The sequence below is a fragment of the Hippoglossus hippoglossus genome, chromosome 24 (assembly GCF_009819705.1).
Source record: "Hippoglossus hippoglossus isolate fHipHip1 chromosome 24, fHipHip1.pri, whole genome shotgun sequence".
Taxonomy (NCBI): domain Eukaryota; kingdom Metazoa; phylum Chordata; class Actinopteri; order Pleuronectiformes; family Pleuronectidae; genus Hippoglossus; species Hippoglossus hippoglossus.
Genome location: NC_047174.1, coordinates 4925745 through 4951536, shown reverse-complemented (window position 1 = coordinate 4951536; position 25792 = coordinate 4925745). Strand labels below are relative to the sequence as shown.

The following is a 25792-nucleotide window of genomic DNA, read 5'->3' as shown; positions in this document are numbered from 1 at the left end:
AATATTTTGTTAAATGCTGAATTGTTAAACAATACTTTATTTTGTCAAAAACTAAATGACATTGAACACTGCCACTGTACCTCTTGATGTCTCTGTGTGCATGACATTTATACATTGATGTTATATAGAGTCATGTTTGACTCCTTATCATCATATTTTAGATTGTGATATTTATGGTTGTTCTTAATTATTGCAACCATATAGGTGAAAGTGAATTTTCCCGACAGTCTATAAATAGCAGCACATTAACCTCTGGTGTTCACTGTCACTCATGCTGAAATGATAAATGTTCATTAGGATCTTATCAGCATCAATGTTACAAAACCTTTGGACAACAGTCTGGTCCCTCCCCTCGGAGCATGGTTATGATACAACTGTCGACCAGGTATAAGGGATATTGACAAAGATAGAGAGGAGAGGAGCAGACAGAGAGTTAAGAAGAAGAAGAACGGCTGCACAGACGACCCACGAGGACAAAATCTGACCGAGAAGATGCTTCCACGGCTGGTTCTCATCGCTCTGCTGAGCCTCACATGGAAAACAGGTTTCTGCAACATAAAACTTCTCACTGCTGGTTTTCTTTCTTTTGGGTTTGGTTGCTGCAAACGTGTAGCTGATGAAAGTTTTAGAGGACGAAGCTGAACGTGTTTTATAGTGAAAACTGACAGAAAAATATATTTTGAGCTTATCTGAGGCTTTTTGACTTTAATCTCTTCAGGAAACTTAAAATCTTGTTGTTTTCGTTTCTTTTTATTTCTTTGATATTTGATGAGTTTGGATGTGAAGTTTTTTTCCCATCTGTTTTATGCCTATAACAACAACCAAGGAATAAAATGAGTGTCCACGGCTGTTCAGTTACAACGATATGTAATATGTATATCATATATATGAGTTAACAAATAAGAATACAATGCAGGAAAGTTCTTATATATGCATTAATTATAGTATTAATCTATAGTATATGAATATAGTAATATAATACTTTTCTGGTATAATTATGATAGTTGTCTCTAAGCATCTTAACTGATTTCATGTTTTTTTGTTTGAAATATTTCGTGTGGACCTCAGGAAGAGTAACTTATACTCGACATCAGTTAATGGGGATCCTGATAAAAGTCATTTTTAAATCACACTTCATCTCCTCATGCTTTCAGTGAGTGGACTCCCCTGCACTCAGATGTTTGCTTCTCAGCCGCCTCCTCCCTCCACTGGTGAGTCCGGTGTTGACCAGATTTAATTTAATGGTTTTGAACGATGTATGGTTGATGCGTCCTTAAATCAACACAAAAGTTTGATCGAAGCTCTTAAGATCAAAACTGGTTTACGAATATGTGTAAAAAAAATTAAATCAAATGTGGAGTATGTCTAAAATCTGTTAACTTCTTTTTAACAGTAATTGAATCCAGAGTCCAAAATAACTAATTTACTCAATCACAGTTTTACCACATAATAAATTCTCCTGTAATTTGTTACTAGATTCTGTGTAAAATGTTGTTTCTTTCCTCTGAAGTTAACGGCGTCCGGCCCTCAGACGTGGCTGTGATCTCCTCCATCGGACTCCACATGCACAGGTGAGCACAACTCAACAGTGAGCACCAACCGTTCTACGGTATCAGCTTCACAAGGTCTGAAAATCATCATCAGCACCGTGTTTTCTTTCCCTGCAGCACTGAGCTGTCCACAGTGGTTTCAAGACTCACAGGTAGATCTCAGACTTTTATTTTATACTTTAGAGGAAAAACAAGCTTTGGATTTTGAGGCTAATTTAAACTTTGGGTTTGTTTCCTTCTGTCAGAGCTGATGTTGATGTTCAATCCTGCACTGATCAGAGAGGACACAAACCTTTATGCCCCTCAACAAAGGTACAGACAGAACATTAAGATGAACACAGTGAGGTACCAGTGACCGATATTTAATTGTATTTCTCTGTGTTCTTACAGGAGACTGGTGGAGCAGGCAGAGGACGTGTCCCTCGATCTCCAGAACAACAAGGTAGGAGCTTTAACTTCTGCTCTCCCATCTAAAGGTGATGTTTTCAGTTTGACCTCTTTTTGTATTTATCTTATATCAAATGGCTCTTTTACTGTATTGATGATGCAATCACACTAGGATATACAGTCTTCAACCAATCAAATATCATATTAGTCATCTTTCTTGTTTTAAACAGCTTGTTGACACTGACAAGTTCTGACACCTTGTGTTCTGATTTAAAGATTTAATTGCAAATATATAAATGGACGTAGTCTCTGCATTTGAACAGAAAACCTAAACAGCTGTTATTTGTTTCCACCTGCAGGGGACGGATGTGGACAGAGACTGGAAGCTGGTGCTTCTCTTCGTTCAGGTGGATCGTCTCTGTGCCGTCAAGCAGCCGCAGGTAAACTGGGAAATATTGTTATGATGTTATATATATATTAAATGCACGATGTCTCACTTGTTGTTTCAGCTGAATAAAAGATGATGATTCAGTTTCCCTCTGTTGTGTGTGTGTGCAGGTTCAGTCGGTTCTCCAGACGGTGGTTGAAGAGGTGGACGATGCTCTGCAGCTGCTGAGCTCTCAGGTAAATTTCACATCATAAACTGTATTTGTATTCATTCTTTCTCTGTCACTGTGTTTGCAGAACTTTTTACATTTCTGTCACATCACTGTCTTGTAGTTAAAGCGAACAATCGTCAGCGTTGCATTGTGGGATGGAGAACAGCACAAGTAAGTTCATATTCCAGTGGACATCATTCCCTTTGATCCTAACACTTAGTTCTCGTGTAAACATGTTTCTGCCGCATTGGTTTTACTGCAGCTTTCATTTTCATGAACAACTTCTCTTGTTCCACTCTGTTTAAAATATCTCTTATTCTTCTATGGAACATAGTGTGTTACATTTAACAAATTATACGTTATGTTATATGAGGGTTCACATGTATTATGAGGCTGTAAAATGCCTGTGGTGCTCTGTAGTTGACTTACTCTAATCTACTTTATCAGTTTCTTCTGTTTCTCGTAAAAATGGAGATAGTGAGAGACAATGTGTTTCCCTGACAGGACGTGCATGGACGCGAACAGCGAAGGAGAAGTCAGACTTCTGAGGACCCTGCTGACTCAGTCCCTGCAGGTTTGTCCGTTATTCATCCTCAACAGTTCAGTCCAGTGCTTATTTTAGCTGCTGTGATTTCTGATCTGTGGTGGAGGAGTATGAACCAGTAAATATCTTGTAGCTTATTAAAGTTGAACCTTTTTTCTCCCACTGCTCTGAGCAGGAGTCCCTGGGCGAGCTCTTGGTGAAGAGACGCTGGTACAATGACAGAGATGACTTCAGCGTGTCTCTGCAGGACAAACCTCTCTTCACCGTCCCTGTGAGTTCAGCTCATACATTATATTTCCTCTAACGTGAACTTTCCCATCAGTGTGACAGTGGAAACGTTCCTACACTGTAAATATTCCTTATTAAGTCAAGGTTTTAGAGATGAATTGTTTTACCTTAGAGTTTTAGTGAAAGATCTCAAACATTAAATACTATGAACATTTAAACTAATTTGCTGTCGCACATTGATTGTACAGAAATATAATTGTAGGAGAAGGTGTTTCTGTCTCTTAAAATACTCTTAAAAGAAATATTTAAAACACTGGATAAACTAGGACACGATTAGTAAAGTACCTGGTGCAGGGGGAGCAGAGTAGAGCAATAATTAAAAATAACTAGAGCAAATTTAAGTCCCTATTCACTCAGGGTTACACCTTGTTCACAGATCAAAATGAAAAGTCTGACTGCTTTAATCTTACCCGTTCAAATCAATAACAAAAGAGCAAACCATGAATTCTGAGGCCTGACGAGAGCCGTGCTCTTCGCTTGTGTTCAGTAAAGAAACAATTCAAGAACGCTGCTCGGTCTCTGAGCCGCTGAACGAGCTCCTGACCAGTGACACACACAGAGTCCTGATTATCTCACAGCACAAACTACAGATATACGTTTTATATCTAACATACACCTTTTCCCTAAAACAGAGTGGGAAACATGTGTCGGAGGCCGAAGCTACACAACAAACTGATAACCTGATGATGCAGATGTGGACAAACCTGGTAAAGCCTGACACACAAACGCCTGTTCTCTCTCACATACTATAGACACACACACACACACATGTAGATTCATTGTCCTCTGTGTGGCAAACATGAAGACAAGGAGTTTTCTGTCTTGCAGCTGCAGCCCACAGTCGGCCAACACAACACAGACGACAGTGGAAACATCATGACACTGCCATGTCCCACTGAGGTGAGGAACTGTGCCACACACACACACACATATTGTATATCAGCTGAACAAAATGTACAGTGTGTGTAAATAATACTAATTGTGCGTCCCCTCCTCCTCAATCTGTGTCCCGCCCCAAGGACCGACCCTTCCTGAGGACGGAGGGAAACTCTCCTTCAAATAGCCCCAGCGACGTGTCTCCTCTACTTCTCCCCGTGAGTAGCGATGTCGAGCCAAATGGAGGCAGTGGCGGCGTTGTTGATTACTTCCTGTTTAGTTCTGACCATGGATGTGCTCTGTGCGTCTGCTCAGTTCATAGGAACAGAGATGCCCTGCGAGGACTTCAGCCCCTCGGCCTTCGTACCCACCTCAGGTAAGATCCTTTACACTTTATCAGAATTTCAAGTGTCAATTGTCTGTAGAGGCTCAAAATGCTCCTTTACAGTACTTTAATCCCACTGTACAGTATTTCTAGAAAGTTGCATTGCTCTATTATTATAGTAGAAGAGTCATATGGATTTACAGTTGCTCTGAATGTCACGTGTTGTCTAATAAATGGAGTCTGATGTTATTCTGACTGACTTTTACTGTATTTTCCCAGTTCATGAACTCAGGCCTGCAGACATCAACGGGGTGGCTGCTGTGGGAGACTCTCTGACAGTGAGTTCTCATTCTCTATGTTCTACATATAGAGATAGAAACATATCATCTAAAATAAGCAAATAGAAAAATGGAGATTGATCTTTGACTCTAAAATGTACTAAATATGCAACCATAGCACCCAGTGAGGTGAAGGATTGTTCTTGGATATTTTAGAATACTTCAAAGCTATTTAACAATGCATATTCATATACTGCGTGTAGTTATATACAGAGATTGATTTAGCACAGTTTCTGCACCCGCCCTGATGCCTAGTCACCACAGTTTATAAGATTTGTAAAGACAGAACTTTATTTGAGTGATAAATGAGATATGACAAGATAATTATACATTAATCAGTAATAAAAAAAACCTTGATTAGATAATTATTTGGCTCAGTCTGACAGTTTAAAGATCTAAAGGTCTCAGCGGACATGTTGACCATGTGTTCATATTACATAATCATGCAGAACAGCGACGCCACAATATGATGGAATCTTATTTTAACATCTTCAAATAAAGTAGAATCTGATACTGTACGATCTTCTATATCTGGAAGGTACGGTTCTGTGTCATCACGTCACATAAACATTTTCTGTTTCTTCCTCCATCAGGCCGGGAACGGTATCGCATCCAACAACATCCTGGACGTGGTGCGTCAGTACAGGGGTTTGTCCTGGAGGTGAGTTTTTCCTGGATATGAAACCACAGCTTTCAAATCGTTCACTGAGAAAATAAACTTAAAGATGTTATTTTCCTCCTTAGCATCGGTGGAGATGACAACCTCACCACTGTCACCACTCTGCCCAGTGAGTCTCTCTCTCTCCATAACCTTATGTCCCTCTAATCAATTAAAAACAGTCCGTTCAGGTCTGTTTTTGTCACTGTGAGGTTCATGTAGACTCATGTAAACACACACACACACCTTGTTTTATTACCTAAATGTGTCTCTTCTCTTTTAACAGACATCTTGAAGTATTATAATAGCAACCTGACGGGCTTCTCCGTTGGTATGGGCAAAGAGCAGAGTCCTCAGGCTTTTCTCAACCAGGCTGTGGCAGGAGCCAAAAGCAAGTGAGTCCTCCTGGAGGCAGCAGCTTCCTGGTTTTGTTATTATCGTCACAAAATACGAGACTGAAATATGTGACGAAACTACTCCACCATAAAATCTAAAAGAAAATGGGATTTGTATATAACCGACAGTACAATACATCTTTAGCTAAATGTGCTTTTAACCGCCTGAGTAAAATCTTTGTCAATTCATTGCCATATTTTGTTTTGTTTGCTTTTTAAGGGACATACCATCACAGGTTCGAACCCTGGTGAAGATGATGAAGAACGACTCTGTGAGTTTATAGACATGTATTCATTTATTTTTACTCTACACTTTAAAATCATGTTGTACTTGTATGTGTTATATCTGGAGAGTGAAAATGACCGTAACAGGTCTACATGCCTAATTATTTTAAACAAGGAACGTCCACCTGTGTGTAGCTTTGACAGTTCAGACAGGAAGAAACACAGAAAAGTACAAACTGCGTCACGTGACCATGTTTCATCTTCTTTCTCGTCCAGAGAATCAATTTTGAATCCGATTGGAAAGTGATCACGTTGTTCGTGGGTGGAAACGACATCTGTGACCACTGCTATAACTCGGTGAGTAACCTACTAACATCAAGTCGCTGTCCGAGGTGTCAACAGCAAGACATTAAAACGTTTGACTCTCTTCACAGCTGCTCTATTCTGCAGAGAGTTATGTCCAGAGTGTCCGTGAGAGTCTGGATTATCTGCACAAACAGGTAAATAAACCAGACTTTGCACTGGAGATGTGGTTTTTGTTTAGATGTTCATTGGTTGAATGTTTGTTTGCATTAACCGGGCTCGTCCCTGTCAGGTCCCTCGAGCTCTGGTCAACCTGGTAGAGCCTCTGCACATCATCCCCCTGAGAGAAATGCACATGGACCCTTCACTTAAATGTCCAACTTTGCTCGTGGAGTGAGTATCACTTCTCTCTGTTGAATGACTTGTAAATTCATTCAAGTTAAGAAAGATTCAGAAAATCCACTTTAACCTCTCTCACTATCATTATTCTTTTTGTTATATTTCATTTTTCTTAAGGGGAAATACATATTCTATTAACTAAATGTACTATTCTTGAATTCTCTTATTTTACTTACTATATAAAGGTAAGTTGGCTCTGACACCAATAATCCCATGTTGTTATTAAGTATAAAACAATAAACATGATTCCTGCTTGTTCTCTGCATTATAATCTAATAAATAATAAAATAATTAAACTGATTTAGAACCATGTTATCTCTCCTTTGCCAGAATTCTGTGCCCCTGCGTTATTTTGCCAAAGCCCAAATCTAAAGCTTTTCAGATGTTGGATGACATCAACAGAATTTATCAGGTGAGCAAACACCATGAACGGTCAAATGACTTTCCTCTCCATCCTCAGGCTCTGACACCTTCTCTCTCTCTCTCTCTCTCTCTTTCTCTCTCTCTTTCTCTAAGCGTTCGCTCCAGGACCTCGTGGAGTCCGGCCGCTACGACACTCGCTCAGACTTCACTGTGGTCGTCCAGCCTTTCCTCAGGAAAATCATTCTGCCCCGACTGCCGGTAACGACGACAACTCAAAACCAAGCTCTCTGAGAACCATCAGTCACCTTCTCCATTGTCTTATACAAGAGAATCATCACAGGGCCGTGGCTACATAGTGATGATGTAAAAGAGTCCTTCTCATTTGATCACTAATCCATTTTAAAGTCACTTCATTTAAAGAACAGAGACCTTTACTGGTGGACCAATCCAGGAATGGGGTTACACTCAATAAACATGTTTTCAAAAATGTATTTTACTAGTACGTTTTAATTTTAAATTTGTTGTTTGAGGTGTTTGGAAACCATTCATTGGCAGCTCTGTTTTTTTTTTTTATTGAATGCTCCTTCAAACTACTCCTACATCTCACTGCTCTGATTGATGAAATAAACACATTTGCTTGAACCTTCTCCGCAGGATGGCCGCCCCGATCGCTCCTTCTTCAGTGCCGACTGCTTCCACCTCAGCCAGAAGGCCCAGACGCTGTTCGCTCGCTCCCTCTGGAACAACATGGTAACTCTCAGACAGACAATCACACACTTTCACTGTATTTTATCCCAATGCCATTTTTTATGGATGAATTTAATTTCATGTTTTGTCAGTAAATTAGTAGCGAGATCAACGACTTTTCCAAATAATACATAAAACACATTTCTCTCTTGCAACCAGCTACATTAAAGTTGTTCTTGCACATGATCACGATAATAACACTAATCTTATATTAATGTACCAGTAAATTAAATCTATACTCACTGTCACGCTGACTCCTGTTTTCTAGCTGGAACCACTTGGCAACAAAACCTCCCAACAGGATTTCAATGCAGACATTAACCTGAAATGTCCAACCAAGGTAAAAACATTTTGATTAAACTGAGAATTGAATATTGTTTCATGTCTCCTAGTTTCTCTAATGTCCCGACTGTGAGGAAACAAAATACTGAGAATAAATTGCAAACATAGGTTTTGATTGGATGTAGCCTCTTTCTATATTTTGAAGCTGCTGTGAATTAATCTAGTTTCTTCTCTGTTTTCTTCCTGCAGACTTCACCGTATATTCGCACCTTTAACAACAGCGATTACAGATACACTCCCTCCCCAACACCTGGACCCATAAAAGTAAGCACCCCCCGTCGGAGGAGAGGACAAAACAGATTTGAGAAATGATTTGGTACAAAGTTTGACAACTATAAAGTGGAATTAAGCTCAATTATTTCCGATTGTGAAATGACAATGAAAGAATGATTGATTGATATGTTTATTGATTGGAAATAAATCAACTAATTTATAAGTCATTTATCAAGGAAAAATTGCAACAATTTCTTGTTCCAGGTTTTATAAAATGGTCATTCTATGGAAACGTAAATGTTTCTGTCCCTAGTCTTTACAGTTTATTGTGCAGCAATGAAGTGTAAAAAAAAAAAAGAATTGCATCATTGCTTGTTTACAACCGCCTGCAAATGAATAAACATTCAACTCCACTACATTATCAAAATAAAGAAAAGATATCGCAGAAACATACAACAGACAAACTCATTCAGGTTTTTGTCCCTTTGATAGAAATATGCACAAAACTAATGATTTATTTAGAAACCTAATTTATCATTTGAGGACGATTCATCTTACACGCTGCCACTCTCTATCTTTTGCCTTTTGTCCTCTCCAGAACTGGGGAAGTGACTTCTCCTGTGTGGACCTTGTTCCATCTGACACTGTTCCAATGTCAGGTGAGACGATAGTCATCAGTTCATTATCAGCAGACAGTCGATATGGGATTTGATGTCCTCTTTTATCCAGAGGCAACAAGCTGAAATGAAGACATGGCGGCGTACGACCACAAACTGACAGTGAAAGTGCTGGAATGAGCAGCACCATTCCTCAACTGCAGTTTCTCAATATCCTACGAACAGAAATGTTTGTCACCAAGATGATTTAACAGATAATCACATGCACGTAACATACATGGTGGCTTCAAACTCTTTTTCCCCAAATACTGAAGGAGCTGGTGTAAATGTGACATAACACAGGAGGAGGATTGTGGCTTTATCTTGATGATGAATCTCTTCTATGTGTTTTATCTGTAGTTAACCAGCTGAGGCCGGCAGACATCATGGTGGTGGCAGCGCTGGGAGACTCTTTAACGGTGAGAGACATAGCACATTTTCCATTTGATTCTTTTTTTTCTCATCAAAATTACAGAGTGCTTCATATGAGGATAAAACAACATCAAAAAAATTGAAATTCACAAAGAGATGAAAGCTTTTGAAATAAGTTTTAAGAATAATATGTCTTTAAATATCTTTAAATAAATGAATTAATAGATGCTGCATTTAAATAAATGCTTAACAGGTTATTATTATGTATTTTATATAGTATCTGGTGTGTGTGTGTGTGTGTGTGTGTGTGTGTGTTAAATGGACACATTATCACCATCGGTTATTTGATGTCATTGAACTATGAACTGTCTAATCAATTCATTATCAGCCAGATAATTCCCATCAGTGATAAACTTCTCTTTTATGTTCTGGTTGTTTATTAAAATCTCTGTCTGCGTCTCGCTGTCTTCACAATGTCGTGCTGTTTTTCTGTGTCTTCACTTCCGTGGCTTGTTCTGTTTACAGGTCGGCACTGGAGCGAAAGCAAAGAACTTCTTTAACATCAATAAAGAATATAAAGGAGTATCGTGGAGGTAACAGGAGTCTTTGTGGTGTAAATCATAGTCACAGTAATTGTTACATTTCACAAATCACACCAATGTTTGTTTTCTTGCAGCATCGGGGGGGACAAGGATCTGGAGACTGTCACAACACTTCCAAGTGAGTTTATACTTTTTAACCACGTTACTGGAAGCTTTGGCAATATTTTTTAGATCCCTGACATGACAACTGAACTTGTAATTGTAGTTTGGTGTAGTTTGTTCCTGTTGTTACACTTAGCTGACATGTTTATCATATGTGTGCTTGTCACGTGAAAGTAGTAACATGAGAGTTTATGTTGAATCCTTGCTACTTGCCGTAGATGGTAAACATTTTTTGGATGTTTTAACGGAACACCAACATGGGCAGGATTTCTCCCAGTAGCCTATGTACAATGCACAAGCAGGGTATGGCCCCTCTAGAGGCAATGGTTTCCTGAATGATAACTTCATGAACCACTCATGTTCAGGTAGCTTTAGACAAGTTGTTTCACAGTAGGATATTTGACCTTTCCCCTCAGACATCCTGAGGAAGTTCAACCCCTCCCTGAAGGGCTTCTCTACCGATCAGGGTCTGCCCAAACAGAAGGGCTTCAACATGGCTGCAGCTGGAGCTAAGACCTCGTAAGTGCACAAGTGTTTTTGGTTCCTCCACATGAGTAAAACCTCTGAACCCACCCGTTGTTATCTCTCACCTCCTCCTGATTGGATTTGTTCTGTACAGAGACATTCCAGCACAAGCGCAGGCTCTGATCAAGGCCATGAGAGAGGATAAGGTGAGACGTCCTCAAATACGACTTAACTCTCTCCATGTCTGATTCAAACAGTGTGAAACTTAACTCTGATGTTCCTCATAAATCCTACACAGAAGGTGGATTTTGAAAAGGACTGGAAACTTGTGACAATATTTGTCGGGGGAAACGATCTTTGCCATTATTGCATCGACCAAGTAAGTGCTCCTCAACGTTTTCTTACTTTACACAAAGATATTCATATTTCTGCAAGTTCTGGAATGGCAATAAAAACATTCTTTACCTATTTCTACAGAATACTCTGTCACCTAAGAATTACAGCCACAATCTTAAGGTCGGCTTGGACATGCTCCACAAAGAGGTGAGTCACATTAACAATATTGAATTAATCTAATCTCTAAAGTGGATCATATTTTACTGTCTGTACTTCACCTTTATCTCTCGGAATCTTCAGGTACCGAGACTGTTGGTCAACGTTGTGGAAATTTTTGAGATACTTCCTTTTAAAACAGTTCATGGGAAGTCAGTGGCCTGTTCTCTAGTGCCCAGGTTGGTTTTGTTTTAATCTGAGCGGATGTTTCTGGCTTGTTTTCCATTATCTTAAATATCATGTACAATATCAGTACATACAAAGTCTACAAGATCCTTTCTTTGGTGATATAGCATTACGTTTATACACGTTATAAATCACAAGCTATAAGTGAAGTACTTTAGAAAGCTACTATAATCTGGAGGAAAAGGTTTGATAAAGAGTTTAACACTATATCCTCGTCTTATTTTTTCATTTCAAACTTCACCCTTTAAACTAATAAGTGTTTTTTTGCAGGACCAGTTGTCCCTGTGTCATAAACCCAATTGAAAACTCTCCAGAGCTTGACGAGATAAAACGAATCAATCATGAATACCAGGTATAAGCTTTTCTAATAATAATTTTAAAAAAAAATTATAAGCAAATTAATCTGAGCTCTAATTCATTATTTTTATTAATCTCATTCCTAGATTGAGATCCAGCATCTTATTTCTGGAGATCGCTATGAGGGGAAAGAAGATTTTGCCGTCGTCCTTCAACCGTTTCTGCACAATTCCTTTATCCCTCATACTGGAGTGAGTTGCAGAGGCAGACGTATCAAAACAAGCATCCACACGCAAATAATGAAACGTGCTCATGCTGAAAATCTGATCTTTTCACCAGAAGGGAGAGGCCGACCCCAGTTTCTTCTCCGTGGACTGTTTCCACGTCAGTGAGCGAGCTCACGCTGAGATGGCCATCGCCCTTTGGAACAACATGGTGAGTGCTGGGCGGTGACGGACCAGAGTGAAGCAGAGGACCATGTGCTTTCAAGTGTAATTTGATTTGAGAGAATTCCTCTTTCTGTCTTTAACAGCTGGAGCCTGTCGGGAGGAAGCAGTCGTACAACAACTTCACGTACGATCGCTCCAAGATTCACTGTCCTTCTCAGGTATGAGTGGAGAATTCAGACAAGAATCCATCACATCAGTCAATCAATGAGACATATTCATTTACTATTCAGGGTTGACTTTCAACAATCAATTAGTTTAACTTTTGTGGAGAGTGTTCAATTACATAAATACATTTTATGGAAATATATCATGAATATATTATTTATTGTGTATCCAGTTTTGTGCGTAATGCAACAGCTTTGTGTTTCATGTTGGATCTAATGTTTGTTTTGTAGATTTGTGTGTTATGGGCATTTTGTTTTTATGAATTTTCTGTTATTACAAAAATAGCAATATAACATACCATTTCATAAATACTGCTTTGGCTACATATTTTGTGTGTTTCTTTCCATATGCTTATTTATTTTGTAAACTCTTTTATTTAACATCAAAACAGCTTGGGTATGTTTTTCAATGGTTTTCCAAATGTCTAACTGTTTTACTTTCCCTACAGGCCAGTCCCTTCGTCTTCACCAAGATAAACAGCCTTCCACGTCCACCAGCAACCCTCCCACCTACTTCCAGTCCTATTTCAACCGTCCCTGTGCCGAGGTGCCCCTCCTCTCTGCCCGTGTGGGTGCCAGTGGTCGCGGGATTCGTCGGTTTACTGGCTGGCATCACCGCCGCCTACATGCTGTTCTCCTGCAGACGGAAAGACAAAGTGCAGAGAGGAGTGGAAATGAAGGCCACCAACTTTTAATGCCAACTTTCTTATTGTCAACAGTAGCTCAAGCCTTAAAGTTGCATTAAGCCATTTATATAAGATCATTTTTGAAGAGGACAGAAAGTAGACAGTTTTTATTCTCGCTACTTGTTCAATGTACAATATTTGGTTCATCACCTCTTATCAGAACCATCTGTGAGTTTTTGTTTTGCCAGATGTTTGACTCTCTGATGCTTGTTTGCTGTCTGTGTTTTATTCAAACTTAGACAGTAAGTGAACATTCAGTTTGTTCACAGTTTTTTTTTAGGGTGTGAAGTGCTGTGGCTCAGCACATAGGAAATAATATGTAGGAAAAACCCAGTCAAGGAATAAAACCTGCAAAGAGCTGTAGGCAGGTTTGTAAATTATCTGTTGAACTGGTAGTACTGTTTCAGGTACTCAAATAATGAAAAGCTAGTTTGAAAAAATATCTCTTAATTGTACAAGTATGTAAAATATGTGTCATTTTTTTTTGTACTGCATAGAAATTGTGAAATATTCCAAATGTAATTGATTGAAATTCCGGAGTTTTGTACATTTTCCTTTATCATTTCTATTTATTGACAAAATAAAAATTCTACAATAACCAAGTTAATCATTACATGTATACTCGTCAATGATGATGGAACTTCACAAAGCACTGAACTACAGCCACGTGCGCGTTTCTGTATTTGCACCTGTTGTGGCTTTTTGCAGCGTGTGTCATCAAATTGATGAAGTTGTGTAGAATTCACAGTGTAGAATTTACTGACATCTAGTGGTGAAGTTGCATGTTGCAGCTGAATACTCCTCACCTCACCCTCCCCTTCCAAACATGACAGAGAACCTGTGGTAGCCTTCAGTTGTCATAAAAACGCAAAAGTGTTTAAGTTTGTCCAGTTCGGGCTACTGTAAAAGAAACATGGCGGCCTCCGTAGAGAGAACCCGCTCCTGATGTAAATATAAAGTATTTAAACACACAGGGCCAACAATTAATACAATTTAGGTGAAACACACTCGAGAAAACATCACTAGGGTTATTTTAGATTCAATTTCTGCCAATGGATCCCTTTCACCTAAATCTTACACACTGAAACTTTAATTTGCAAGATTTTTCTATTTGCATGTTTTTTCTTAGTTGGCACGTGTTTTTGCTATTTGCATGTATTTTCTTAACTGGCACGCGCCTCCGTAATTTCAGTAAAAAAAACACAAATACCCTGAAATTGTACATGCACCTTGCGTCCTGCTCTTTGAGCCTGCAAGTCAACGCTCAGGGCTGATTTCGCCCAGTCCCCCTGCCTGCGTAAGAGAAACATGGCGGAAAGCGAGTTGAACGTAGACAGCCTCATCTCTCGGTTACTAGAAGGTAAGAGAGCGTAGTTACGCTTTTCTGCTTGAATAAGAAAACACTCGGGCGTGTAGCTTGTAACTTTACTTCACGTTAAACACAACAATCCTGCTCTTCGTTGTCTCGTAGCTACTGAGAAGCGGCGACCCGTGAATCGAGCCGCTGCGTCCAAAGCGCAGTGATTAACGTGACTGTGATGTCACAGGTTGTTGGAGCTATTCACGAACGATCCCATGTTCGTTATCAGTCGCGACTCTGCGCGTGAAATTGTGACACAAATAAAAAAAATCCCATCGTGGCCGCGCGTAACAGAGAGTTACGGTAAATAGTGACACAACGTGGTTTTATTACAAACTCAACGATTCGAGTTCGCGTGTTTTTTGTTTGTTAAGAAGACGGGACGTCAGAGGAATGCTGCGGTTGCTTAGTAACGTCAAGTGTCTGCATGGCGAGACGACCTGAGCGACACGCCCCCTTTAAAACCTCCGTGACGTCAGCAGCCCTCCAAACGCACCCGTTTAAAATCTGAAATCGAAAAGTTTAATTTCACTTGATTTAATTCGAGAAATCTAAAAGTAAAATGGCTTAATTATAAATGTAGATAACGTGTTTTTATTTTGTATAATTTTTAAACTCAGTTTTTTCCAGGGCTGGCATTTGTTTAAAAAATTAAAACAATGTATTTAATTTAACTCAAGCCACATGTCGATTTAAAAACAGAAATGGATTCAAACCTGGATTCATTAACCTGTTCAAGGTTTTCCATAAGAAGCTCAATCTATGTTCATCTATGTTAGCGTCTATAGTTACGTTATTTAATAAATATTATAATTTGCATTTTCAGTAGTTATTAATATTATACAATTCTCAATTTAATTCTTTAATATTTGTCTTTTTGTTTTTGCTAACATACCCATCATAAGAAAATTAATAGATGCAGTTACGGCTGCATGAATCTGCCCTCCAGACTTGTGTCCTTCCTGTACCCCCCCCAGCCTCGTTCACACACACACACCTCCAGCTGGGCCAACAAGCTGTTCATTCCTCAGCTCGCCAGTTTATAACGACCAGTGTTGACTGGAGTAAAGTGAATTTCTTACCGGTGGCGAAGGAAACACGATAGTCAGGTCTCTCTCTAAAGGCACCATGATGCAAATGTAAAGTAAAGAGTAGCTGACCTCAACTCTGAAAGACAGAACACGACAGGAACATGGTCTCATAATAATTGGTTGGCATTTTACCCTACGATCTGAAAAATGTACCTGGACACCTGTCATTACTGTACGTGGAATTTGATGCAGCGATCTGGTGTCAAATACTTACTCGTCCCTATTAAAAGATCACGTCTTTGTACGTTTGACTCGCAGTACGAGGATGTCGTCCAGGAAAGATCGTCCAGATGTCGGAGGCTGAGGTGCGGGGGCTCTGCATCAAGTCCAGAGAGATCTTCCTCAGTCAGCCCATCCTGCTAGAACTTGAGGCTCCGCTCAAAATCTGTGGTGAGAACTTCTTCACTTCTTCTATATTTGTTGCATTATCATCTTCATTCAATCCCATTAATTAAAAAAGCTGCTACACTCATCACTGAGATCATGAGATCGATTAAACATCTGAATACATGATTCCAGGTGATATCCATGGACAGTACACAGACTTGCTGAGGCTATTCGAGTACGGAGGTTTCCCTCCGGAGGCCAACTATCTGTTCCTGGGGGACTACGTGGACCGAGGGAAACAGTCGCTGGAGACCATCTGCCTGCTGCTGGCCTACAAGATCAAATACCCAGAAAACTTCTTCTTGCTCAGGGGGAACCACGAGTGTGCTTCCATCAATCGCATCTACGGCTTTTACGACGAGTGTGAGTTGTCACTTGTTTGTTTGTCGTGCACAGGCTACGTCCCAAAGTCCTGTGTTTTGCATTTGGCCAAGAAGAGTCCTACTAGCATTTGAAAACATTAAAAAAGTCCTTCTTATAAGGTATTATTTAGCTAAAAAATAAATTCTAATGGTTCTTTGTCTGATTTGTTTTGTTATCTTCCACGTGTCTTTATGTTTTTCTCCTCAGGCAAACGCAGGTTCAACATAAAGCTCTGGAAGACGTTCACAGACTGTTTTAATTGCCTGCCCATTGCTGCCATTATCGATGAGAAGATCTTCTGCTGCCATGGAGGTTTGTGTATCATGTATCCAAAGGCGTTGACATTAATTTGTCACGTTTTCTGCTACATCATATCTCCAGGCTTCTATTTTGTGATGTTCCTTTCTTTATGTAAATTGAACATTTGATTTGCTGCAGTGTGAGTCACAGTAACAGAATCTCTCGTTCTCCTCAGGTCTCTCTCCTGATCTGCAGTCCATGGAACAGATTCGACGCATTATGAGACCCACTGACGTCCCTGACACAGGTCTGTGGTTTAACGCTCTCGTGACGATCGTCTTAATCACCGGATTATTTACAGGAAAACAACAAAGTGGTTCTGTACAGTGTAGCAGCACATTTGTATTCATTGGTTGTAAGAGACTGAGCAGTTTCATGTTAGAATTGAGCAAGGACTTAACTAAACTAACTATGCTCTTCATTTTCTAAGAGATAAATTGCTATTTCTTGAACTGAGGTGACAGAACTGGTAGCACAGACAAGTTTGGAGTTGTCCATAATGTGTTCTCAGGGTTTACCACCACTGTATACAAAGATGAAATGAAAATTAAACAAAAAACCCTTCAGTTTTTTACTTCTGGGAGTGTTATTGGTCTGACTGGTGCTTCTGGCTGGTTCCAGGCTTGCTGTGCGACCTGCTGTGGTCGGACCCAGACAAAGACGTGCAGGGATGGGGGGAGAACGATCGGGGAGTTTCCTTCACCTTCGGGGCCGACGTGGTCAGCAAGTTCCTCAACCGCCACGACCTGGATCTCATCTGCCGAGCACATCAGGTAACACTCCTGCAGATACACACACTCCTGCAGATACACACACTCCTGCAGATACACACACTCCTACAGATACACACACTCCTGCTATATTCTAAAAGATACCGTGGGAAAATCCAACTTTCATTTTGTTAAGGCAAATAAAATGGAAATTTCAGAATACATTGTTAGTTCATTCAGAAACAAGGACAGAGAAATATTGTTTTTAATAATTGAGTTTCAGTTTAATGTATTTGATAATGTGACTCATTTATTTCATGGTTTGTACATTCAATGCAGGTTTTCAATTACAGCATTAAATTGCAAAATACACAATGTGTTTCCACTAGATAGATGAATAATGGTGATTAAAATAATCAGGTTTCAGGTTTTGACTAATTCAGTATTCAAATCAATTGACTATCAACAGTGTTTCCATGAATCAGACTTAAAATAGAACACAACGCAATACAACCAAACATTTTAAAAGGGGAAGTTCTGCAGATGTAGTGTAGCAAAAACTCCTGTATTACAACCTTAATGTGTAGTAATTTTAGCGATAATATTGCAGCTCTTTTCTCGATATGTTTGCTTTAAAATCATTTAGTATCTTATGTTAGATCCTATAAAATGTCAGTATATTGTGAAAAATGTGAGAAATCTAAACATAATGCCCCAGTTAACATGTTTATTCAGTTTAACGGAACAGTAAGAAATCTTCACATTGGCAAAGCCGAAAAAAGAAGATTTTTGGCACTTCTACTTAAAAATAACACAAAAATACCATCAGTTGGTCCTAAAAGCTTTTTGTCGAACACCTTCCCCTTGATCAACAGATACTTTCTGCTCTAATTCTTCTAACCACAGGTCGTTGAAGATGGCTACGAGTTCTTTGCCAAGCGACAGCTGGTGACGCTGTTCTCTGCCCCCAACTACTGCGGGGAGTTTGACAACGCCGGCGGCATGATGAGTGTGGACGAGTCTCTGATGTGCTCCTTTCAGGTACCGAGCTCAGTTTGATGTTGTCCTGGAACGTTAATCCTGATCTGGACCCGACTGGATTTGCTGTCAATGTATTAATCACGACCGTCTCACTGTCTTTCAGATTCTGAAGCCGTCAGAAAAAAAGGCCAAGTACCAGTACGGAGGGGTGAATGGGGGACGCCCTGTCACCCCCCCTCGCACCGCTCAGGCACCTAAGAAGAGGTGAGCGTCTGGCCCCCCCCTCTGACTCTCCTGCTCCTCCCCTGGCTGGTCTCTGGCCCGAGTCCCTGCAGGCTGCCTCAAACACTCCAGCCTCCTCTCAGTAAGCTCGTCCGTGTGTAAACAGAAACTCCAGGAGTGTTTGTTGTTGCTCGTTCTGTGGGTAGTTTTATGAACACGAGTGGTATTTCCTTTACTCAAGTTTTTTCAATGCCATGGTGTGTATTCACTCAGCCTTCGTTTCCACTGCTCAGTCCATTCAGCAACATTTAAAACTAACCCTTTGTGGAAAAGGCACGACGCTAAGAAAAGACGCTTCTCCGCCTCCATGAACAACTTCCATTGTGACTTTGTGAACGCATGCACACTTGTGAGACTGAGACTGGTTCTTTGCCCTGGTCGATGTAATTTTCTGTTCCACCTCGACTTGCCTAATGTGCATGTAATTTACCTGATTACTGCCATTGTCCCCATTTAAATGGAGCTGAAAGCCGAGAGGGAATCGTTTGACATAGTAGAATGAGTTTATTTCTTTACGACTGAAGAATGTTAGGCATCTCTAAAATCCGGAGATTTTCACCAGAAATTTAGCCAAATGCAAGAAGAAACATGTGTGAGCCTGTTTGAACTGTACTTTTACGAGGGCATTCATAAACAATAGATAAGCTGCATTAGTTAAGTGTTTCCAGCTTCAGCTCTGAACACATGCACCCCCTCACATCACTAAACCAGCATTTGTGGTTGTTGAAGAGCAGATTTCCATTGTTGGTGTAAAGTAAAGAAAAAGGCAAATGCAATAGCATTAAAATGTTCCTTTTTTGTTCTGATGTAAATTCAGTGTGTGTGGAAACGTGAGAACAAAACATAGCTGAGAACTTTGAGTTGATGTTCTTTATTCTTGTTAAGATCAGTGGGTGTGTAGAAACCATAGACTGTATATAAACATGGACGACATGTCTCCACTTCCTCCCGCTGTACAAAAATGAAGCTAAAATATCCTGGATACAGGTGATGCCATCTTGCACTTGTGACGTCATTTGGAGCCAGAGTCTGTGCAGCAGTGATCAGGATGTGGAGCTGTGGTATCGAGGTCCCACGGATTCACCAGCTGGACGAATCACACGTCTCAGCCGCCAAATCGTGACGTTGAACATACATCAGTGTGATTAAAAACTACATAAAATGACAGAAACCAGCTTTGGGGAAGAAAAATATTTAATTTTTTACTTTTTAATTTGGTCCACATCCCATTATGCTAACTTAGAAAAAGCAGGGTTAATGTCCTGTACTCCAGTCAGCCACCAGGGGGCAGTCAAGATGATTTTGCTTCACTTTTGTAGAGCTGTCATGTCGTCCATCTTTATATACAGTCCATGGTAGAAATGTAGCCATGGATACGTGAATGCAAGAGGTGAAAGTGTACAAAGAAAAGTGAACTAATAAAAACAATACAAGACAAACTATCTCACATTGAACTCTGTTGCACTTCATCGCATGACATTACATGACGTTGTAAAGAGGTCGAGACGATGTTTGTTGTCGGCATTATGCTAATGATGTTACACTGTTTCCACCTAGTGGTTATTGAATGAAAGTACAGTGAATCATTTCCAACTCACTGATGAACATTTGACTTGTGTATTTTTATTTAATATAGTATAATCTTGCCTTTTGCCTTGTACAGCGATTGGTCCTCGAGTTGCAAACAGTTACGTTACGATGTTTTGAGATTTGTACGACTTTGTTTCAAATGAGTGAAATAAATGGACGTGCTGTTGCGTCGGCTCATTTCTGATTGAAGTACGATCGGTGTGTTTCTGAATCACACGTGAGTCAAAGTGTTTCATGTTTCCTCAGTCAAGCTTGAGGGCTTCCCTCACCGACTGTGGTACTCTGCTGACGTAGTACTCGTGGTTACGCAGAGTCGCGAGAACACCAGCGGAGTTCATGTGCTTCACGTCTGCATCGTAGCAGTACGCGTTACCGTGCATGTCGGTCAGTTTACCTGCACAAGGACAGAAGGAGCTGGTTAAATATTTAGCACTTTAGCACATGTGTACTGTTTTAAAAACTGTCCTGTACTCGTCTGTAAAAGGAAATGAGAGACTTTACCTCCGACTGCGTGTAGGATGGCCTCAGGAGCACAGGTGTCCCACTTCTTACATCCTGGACTCGCGAAGACATAAGCTGATGCTTTTCCCTCAACAAGCTGAATTATCTGCAGAGATGAATCAGTGACCAGGTGTTATTCACACAGAAGCAGGCTTTTTGTCTCTTTGTGCTGTTACTGTTATTGCTAAAAATGTCTGTCTATTCAAGGGAACAGAAAAGGAGTTACTAGTTGTAATAACAGCCGAAAGTAGGATTCCTCTGCGAGTCAAGAGCAGAAACCATGACTGCATTTTGATTCAATGATTATAATTAACAAGGACCAAAATCCCACGTGTTAAAATGCTAAAAAAAACCAAAATCTCACCTTATTTCCAGCACCACCCACTTTTACAACTTCATGCGGCTCCATGGCGTCTACGCAGTCCGTTACCAGCTTGTTGCTGTGGGAACGGGTGGTGGTGACTATTCTTCTGTCCCCTGGAACTTCCTGCAGCTGAAATCCAAAGGCGCCCACTCCCAGTATTCCCCACATGGTTCTTCCCAGAACTGCTCCTGCTCCAAGCTGACAAGAGTCTGAATTAACCAGAGTGTTGGGTTTTAAGACGCAGCTGCAGAACAATACTTAGTTTTCACTGTACCTGATAGTTGTAGAATGGCTGGTTGATGACACCTGCTATAGCTCTGCCTCCGTATGCAATTCCAATCAGCACCGTCACGTTATCCAGGAGCCCTGGAGACAGCAGGACGTTAGCTGGAGGCCACTTAACCAAAGTTTAATTGACTCAAAGTAAACATGAGAAACTGCTCTGGCAGGTTAAGAGTCAATACAGCAAGTTCATGCAGAGGTTTTCCATCGCTGCTTTTCTACGTGTCACCATTACAGAGAGCTGTGCCGTGAGAGGTCACCGACCCTCCGTGTGGTGTCTGGACCTCAGTGTGCTGACGGAGACACCTCGACGCTGGGGTCGGCAGAGGGCGAGTTAGAGAAAGAAAGACAGAGAGAGAGAAATACAAGGAGAAAGGAGAGGAAAAGGTGAAAGTGACAGTGAACCCGAGAGCCAGAAAATAACCAGCACACGAAAGAATTTTGAGGAAGGAATAAATGGATTCAAACAAGAGTTTCGGTTAAAGACTTGAGTCGGTGGTTGTGTTCATTTCCAGGAAGCAGAAAGTAGAAGGGCTGAAGTAATTAGTCAATGAATTAACTTGACAACATGTGTGTTAAATGAATAAGAAGCTGGTGGAGTCACTTCAGAGCTAAATATATTTGTTCAGTCAATTCCTGGATAGTTTACTATGAAGCCTCAGCCCACTGTGCGCACACACACACACTTTTAAGAATGATATGTGAAGAGCCTACCTTCAGTATATTCCTTTGTGCCATCGAGTGGATCGACCCACACAACAAGCTGAGACACAGAAACACACCAACACATGCACAAAGTGAGAGTCACAATATCATTATGCACCAATTTATAACCAGTGTGAGTCACAGAAAAATAACATAACTTAATATTCTTCAGCTTTACCTAATTACCGTGACTGAAAATACACATTACACTCCTGGAACTACTGGTTGTTTTACCTCCTCCTCCTTCAGCCCCCTGTATTCTGCTGGGCAGCTCTTCTGGAGGATCTCCTCTGCCTGGCCCTTCTCAATGGCGTCCTCCTTCACCTCCTCAGATGGAAGATCCTGGATGAGCAGGAGATACATGTCATTGTCTGTCTTTGTCCTCACTGTCCACCCATATAAAACCTTAAACCAGAGTTATTTTGACGGACCTCTTCTCCAATGATGGTGAGTTTTGGGAAGCGTCTGGACAGTGAGGCACAAATGCTCTGCTGGGCCAGTCTGTCTGCCAGCGTCTGCAGATCGTTAGCTCCCGTCTGTGGAGACAAACATGGAGGAATCAGAAAAGGTCCAAACGACACTGATGATGAGGCTGGGAGCTTTTATAACTTTACAAACAAATGAGTCCTACCTTCTCCACGATGCCAAGGTCTCCACTGTGAAGGACCTTCCTCACGATGGCCCCGGCCTTCTCAGCCACAGAGTGCGCCGACGCCATCAGACGCATGATCACAGGACTTCCAGACATCGCTGAGGGACAGAGACAGAGACAGACACCTTTAATGGACACATTCAAACACATCACTGATATCTTTAGATCTACAGCTGTTATTGTAGTTAATGGTGAATTTGTATTAATGATCAGTTTGATTTGAATTATGTAACATCAAATGTGAACTATTTCATATTCAAGTTATCTTAAGAGTTAAATTGTTACTTACTACACTTATCAAGTTAGTAATATGCTTAACTACAAAGTTGATGTACTTATACTAACTGGGTATTTACATTGTATACTTTGCTACATTTCAGTAGTTCTGGGCTTTTATCCTGTCGTTCATAGTTATTTAAAAGATCAAGGTCCAAAACTACTTCTTTAACTACTGTCAATGCAATTTGAATCTCCAGGTTTTCCACTTTCTCTCTGTAAGGTGTCACAGTGTTTTTGTTTTCCTCAGATGAAACTGTTTTAATTTCCATTTCTCCCTTTTTTAGTGAAAATCCTTAATAAGCTCTTTAGACTTTGTCTTTTTATCAAAATCAGAAACCTTATTAAACATTTCAGTTGAAGTAAAGAAGCATTAAACTGAGAGAAGTGTTAGCATCGTGAAGCTTGTACACAAGCTAACCTGCTAACACGCTACTGTAGTAAACTAACTGAATCACAGATGTGTTAATGATGAACAGGATAAATCAAAGATCAAATATAAAGTTATATGATGAAGAGGAGACTTACTGAATAAGGCACAGACACACACTCACACAGACACACACAGCTGCTGACAACCTGAAGCTGAGTGAACCCGGAAATACAAACCCTTTCACCTCCAAAGAGCCGATACAAGTGTCAAGATAGTTCACTTCCAAACCAGAAGTATAAGTTCCACCTGGAAAACTCGGTTGTCAGGACATTCGTCAATTTCTTCTTACAAAGTTCGTGTTTATATTTTTAAACATATTAAGGAGTCCACTAACATCTGCATGAATCTAGTGATGCTCTTTAGAAAACAACTGGGACTTATTTAAGGTTTAAGCTAAACGTAAAAGCGATAAAACGGATTTTAGACTAGAGTGAACCATCTCGCTTTGTCTCCAAACATATACTCTCTGCAATAAAAAGACACTCTACTGGTCCTAAAGTCCGTTGAGTTTGATTCGAAGCATAAAGAGGCGTGGCTATAAAAATCAAGTTAACTGTCTTTATAGTTGTAAAATAACATTTTTTAATTCTTACTTTCAGAATAACTTACGTTTAAATCAGTAATCAAAACAAATTATTTTAAAATTAATTTTAGCACAATCTTGTTGCTAAGCTAATTATTTGTTTTCATTATTTAACATTAAGCTTAATTTTTCTGGGTTTTATTCCACTTTACAAATTCTTTGCATTTCAGTTGCTTGATTTTATTTTGTTTATTTGTTCCGTAATATTCATATAATTAGTTACTTTAATCAAACATTTTACTTTCTTGGCCGATTCCATTGAAAAGATTGCTGCACAACAAAATGTAAACCTGTATCACTCTCTAGAGACGAGACGCTGGAGTCATCAAAATACTTTATTAGACTTTGAAAGACTTAAATTACAAGTAAACACCATTTACCACATATAAATTAATAGCAACTTGCCCTTTGTTTTCTCTTCCCATTCCCATTTCTCAACACTTTTGAATACACCATATTTTGAATTAACCCCACATTGGTTTGTAAAAGGAAATGGAAAGTCGAGGTGAAAAGATGAAGCCCAGGAGAGAAAAATGTTCCCCAATATAACGTGTACTATCTTGTGAGTTAGGGTGATGATTATTGGCAGCTGTAGAATTAACACTGACACAAAGATGGAGTTTTAAGTAAAGACATCTCAATTTTCTGTTGTACTATACAGTCAAAGTACAGTAAAAACACATTTTATCTCACTGTAAAGTCTTTAAAAGTTAGATTTGAAAAGGAAAACACCCTGATTATTTGATCTAAATGTGCAATGCGCTTCACATGTTAGCCAGATGTATGAAGCCCATCTCTCCCTCCAGCTGCTCTGCAGTGAGCGAGCCCAGCAGAGGTTGACAGTCCGGGTTGAAGACGGAGTAAGCGCTCATTTCTCCCGGCTCTCGGGGCGCTGGGCTTCGGAGTCCTGCATAGAGCCAGTAGAAGAGGGAGATGACGAAGAAGGCCAGGCCGAACTCCAGCTCCACAAACAGGCCGAGCAACACCAGCCACAGCAGCACTTTCAGCAAAGTGAGGTTGGAGATGATCCCTTGTCTGGAGGTGAGCCATCTTCCCAGAGCGCTGTCCAGCAGCCAGTCACTTCGGTCCTGCAGGGAAGACACGGTAAAGTTCACATGTTGTGTAAGACCCAGAATAATAACGCTGAATAAAAGTCAGTTGAATATTGCACCTGCCCTAAAAACACTTAAAAAGATAAAACACTAAAAGGATAAAAGATGAAAAACAACAACAGGCATCAAACCCTAAAAGCCAGGGTGTGAAAATGTGCCAGACAAAGATATCGAGATACAGGAAGAACATGTTTCCTGGAGCTTGAGGAAGTTCCTCTTACTTCATAATATGCTGTTTACATATAAGTACTTCTGGAAATGTTTAAAATCCCAAATACTACTAAATACTCATAGTTTGGTTGTTGGTGATCTTACCTGGATGTGAGAGCTGTCAGCTGCTGCTCTGTTGCTTTGTGTCTTCTGCTTCTCAATAGTAGCAGTAGTAGTAGTGGTACTTGTAGTATTAGTAGCAGAAGTAGTACTACTACTACTACTAGTACTAGTAGTTTCAGTCTGTCCCATGACTTGAGAACCAGCAGCCTGTGGTTTCTCTTCAGATTTTACAGCCTGACGTCGAGCCCTGAAATCAGCGAGCTTCTGCTCCATCGACTCTAAAGAGTCAATCAAATCCACGAGATACAAACCAAACAGCCGCTTCCGACAACTGGATCCAAACTTCTGAGACTTCAGATTCACTTCAGTTCAAGTTCAAAAAGCCCAGAACGCGAGCACGTGGACTGAATCTGACACTTTGAAGAGGTTTCATCGCTACGAGCAAAGAGGTTTGTTTACCTTCC

General features: G+C 40.2%; 4 protein-coding genes across 6 annotated transcripts; 2 read left to right on the top strand and 2 right to left on the bottom strand.

The window, feature by feature from the left end:
• Positions 1-1177: 1177 nt before the first annotated feature.
• Positions 1178-13341, top strand: LOC117758817 (phospholipase B1, membrane-associated-like). Its single transcript, XM_034580782.1, has 41 exons — positions 1178-1211; positions 1511-1571; positions 1668-1702; positions 1796-1862; positions 1941-1992; positions 2297-2377; positions 2496-2561; positions 2658-2707; positions 3041-3110; positions 3256-3364; positions 4002-4075; positions 4197-4268; positions 4388-4462; positions 4560-4620; positions 4849-4907; positions 5501-5568; positions 5652-5695; positions 5852-5960; positions 6181-6232; positions 6462-6542; positions 6620-6685; positions 6781-6881; positions 7218-7299; positions 7404-7508; positions 7905-8000; positions 8266-8337; positions 8529-8603; positions 9151-9211; positions 9569-9627; positions 10106-10173; positions 10257-10300; positions 10701-10803; positions 10904-10955; positions 11048-11128; positions 11227-11292; positions 11386-11480; positions 11758-11839; positions 11931-12035; positions 12124-12219; positions 12317-12391; positions 12847-13341. Exons 1-41 carry the CDS (start codon positions 1178-1180, stop codon positions 13090-13092), a joined length of 3150 nt encoding a protein of 1049 aa, XP_034436673.1. The 3' UTR covers positions 13093-13341.
• A 969-nt stretch (positions 13342-14310) lies between these two features.
• On the top strand, positions 14311-20318 carry LOC117758526 (serine/threonine-protein phosphatase PP1-beta catalytic subunit-like). The gene is made up of 8 exons (XM_034580276.1): positions 14311-14443; positions 15793-15924; positions 16054-16284; positions 16492-16596; positions 16760-16831; positions 17206-17357; positions 18201-18335; positions 18439-20318. The coding sequence occupies exons 1-8, from the start codon at positions 14392-14394 to the stop codon at positions 18541-18543; spliced, it is 984 nt and encodes a 327-aa protein (XP_034436167.1). The 5' UTR covers positions 14311-14391; the 3' UTR covers positions 18544-20318.
• On the bottom strand, positions 18744-23537 carry bpnt1 (bisphosphate nucleotidase 1). Of its 3 annotated transcripts, none has more exons than XM_034580272.1 (10): positions 23456-23537; positions 22631-22749; positions 22431-22535; positions 22234-22341; positions 22009-22057; positions 21524-21607; positions 21287-21378; positions 21013-21210; positions 20649-20754; positions 18744-20541 (listed from the first exon to the last, which is right to left on the bottom strand). In XM_034580272.1, the coding sequence occupies exons 2-10, from the start codon at positions 22745-22747 to the stop codon at positions 20390-20392; spliced, it is 1011 nt and encodes a 336-aa protein (XP_034436163.1). In that variant the 5' UTR covers positions 22748-22749; positions 23456-23537; the 3' UTR covers positions 18744-20389. The 3 variants fall into 3 exon arrangements, with proteins under 3 accessions (XP_034436163.1, XP_034436164.1, XP_034436165.1); XM_034580273.1 differs by having other exon boundaries at positions 21530-21607; XM_034580274.1 differs by lacking the exon at positions 21524-21607.
• A 723-nt stretch (positions 23538-24260) lies between these two features.
• Positions 24261-25698, bottom strand: saysd1 (SAYSVFN motif domain containing 1). The gene is made up of 2 exons (XM_034580277.1): positions 25371-25698; positions 24261-25031 (listed from the first exon to the last, which is right to left on the bottom strand). The coding sequence occupies exons 1-2, from the start codon at positions 25599-25601 to the stop codon at positions 24708-24710; spliced, it is 555 nt and encodes a 184-aa protein (XP_034436168.1). The 5' UTR covers positions 25602-25698; the 3' UTR covers positions 24261-24707.
• Between the last annotated feature and the right edge of the window lie 94 nt (positions 25699-25792).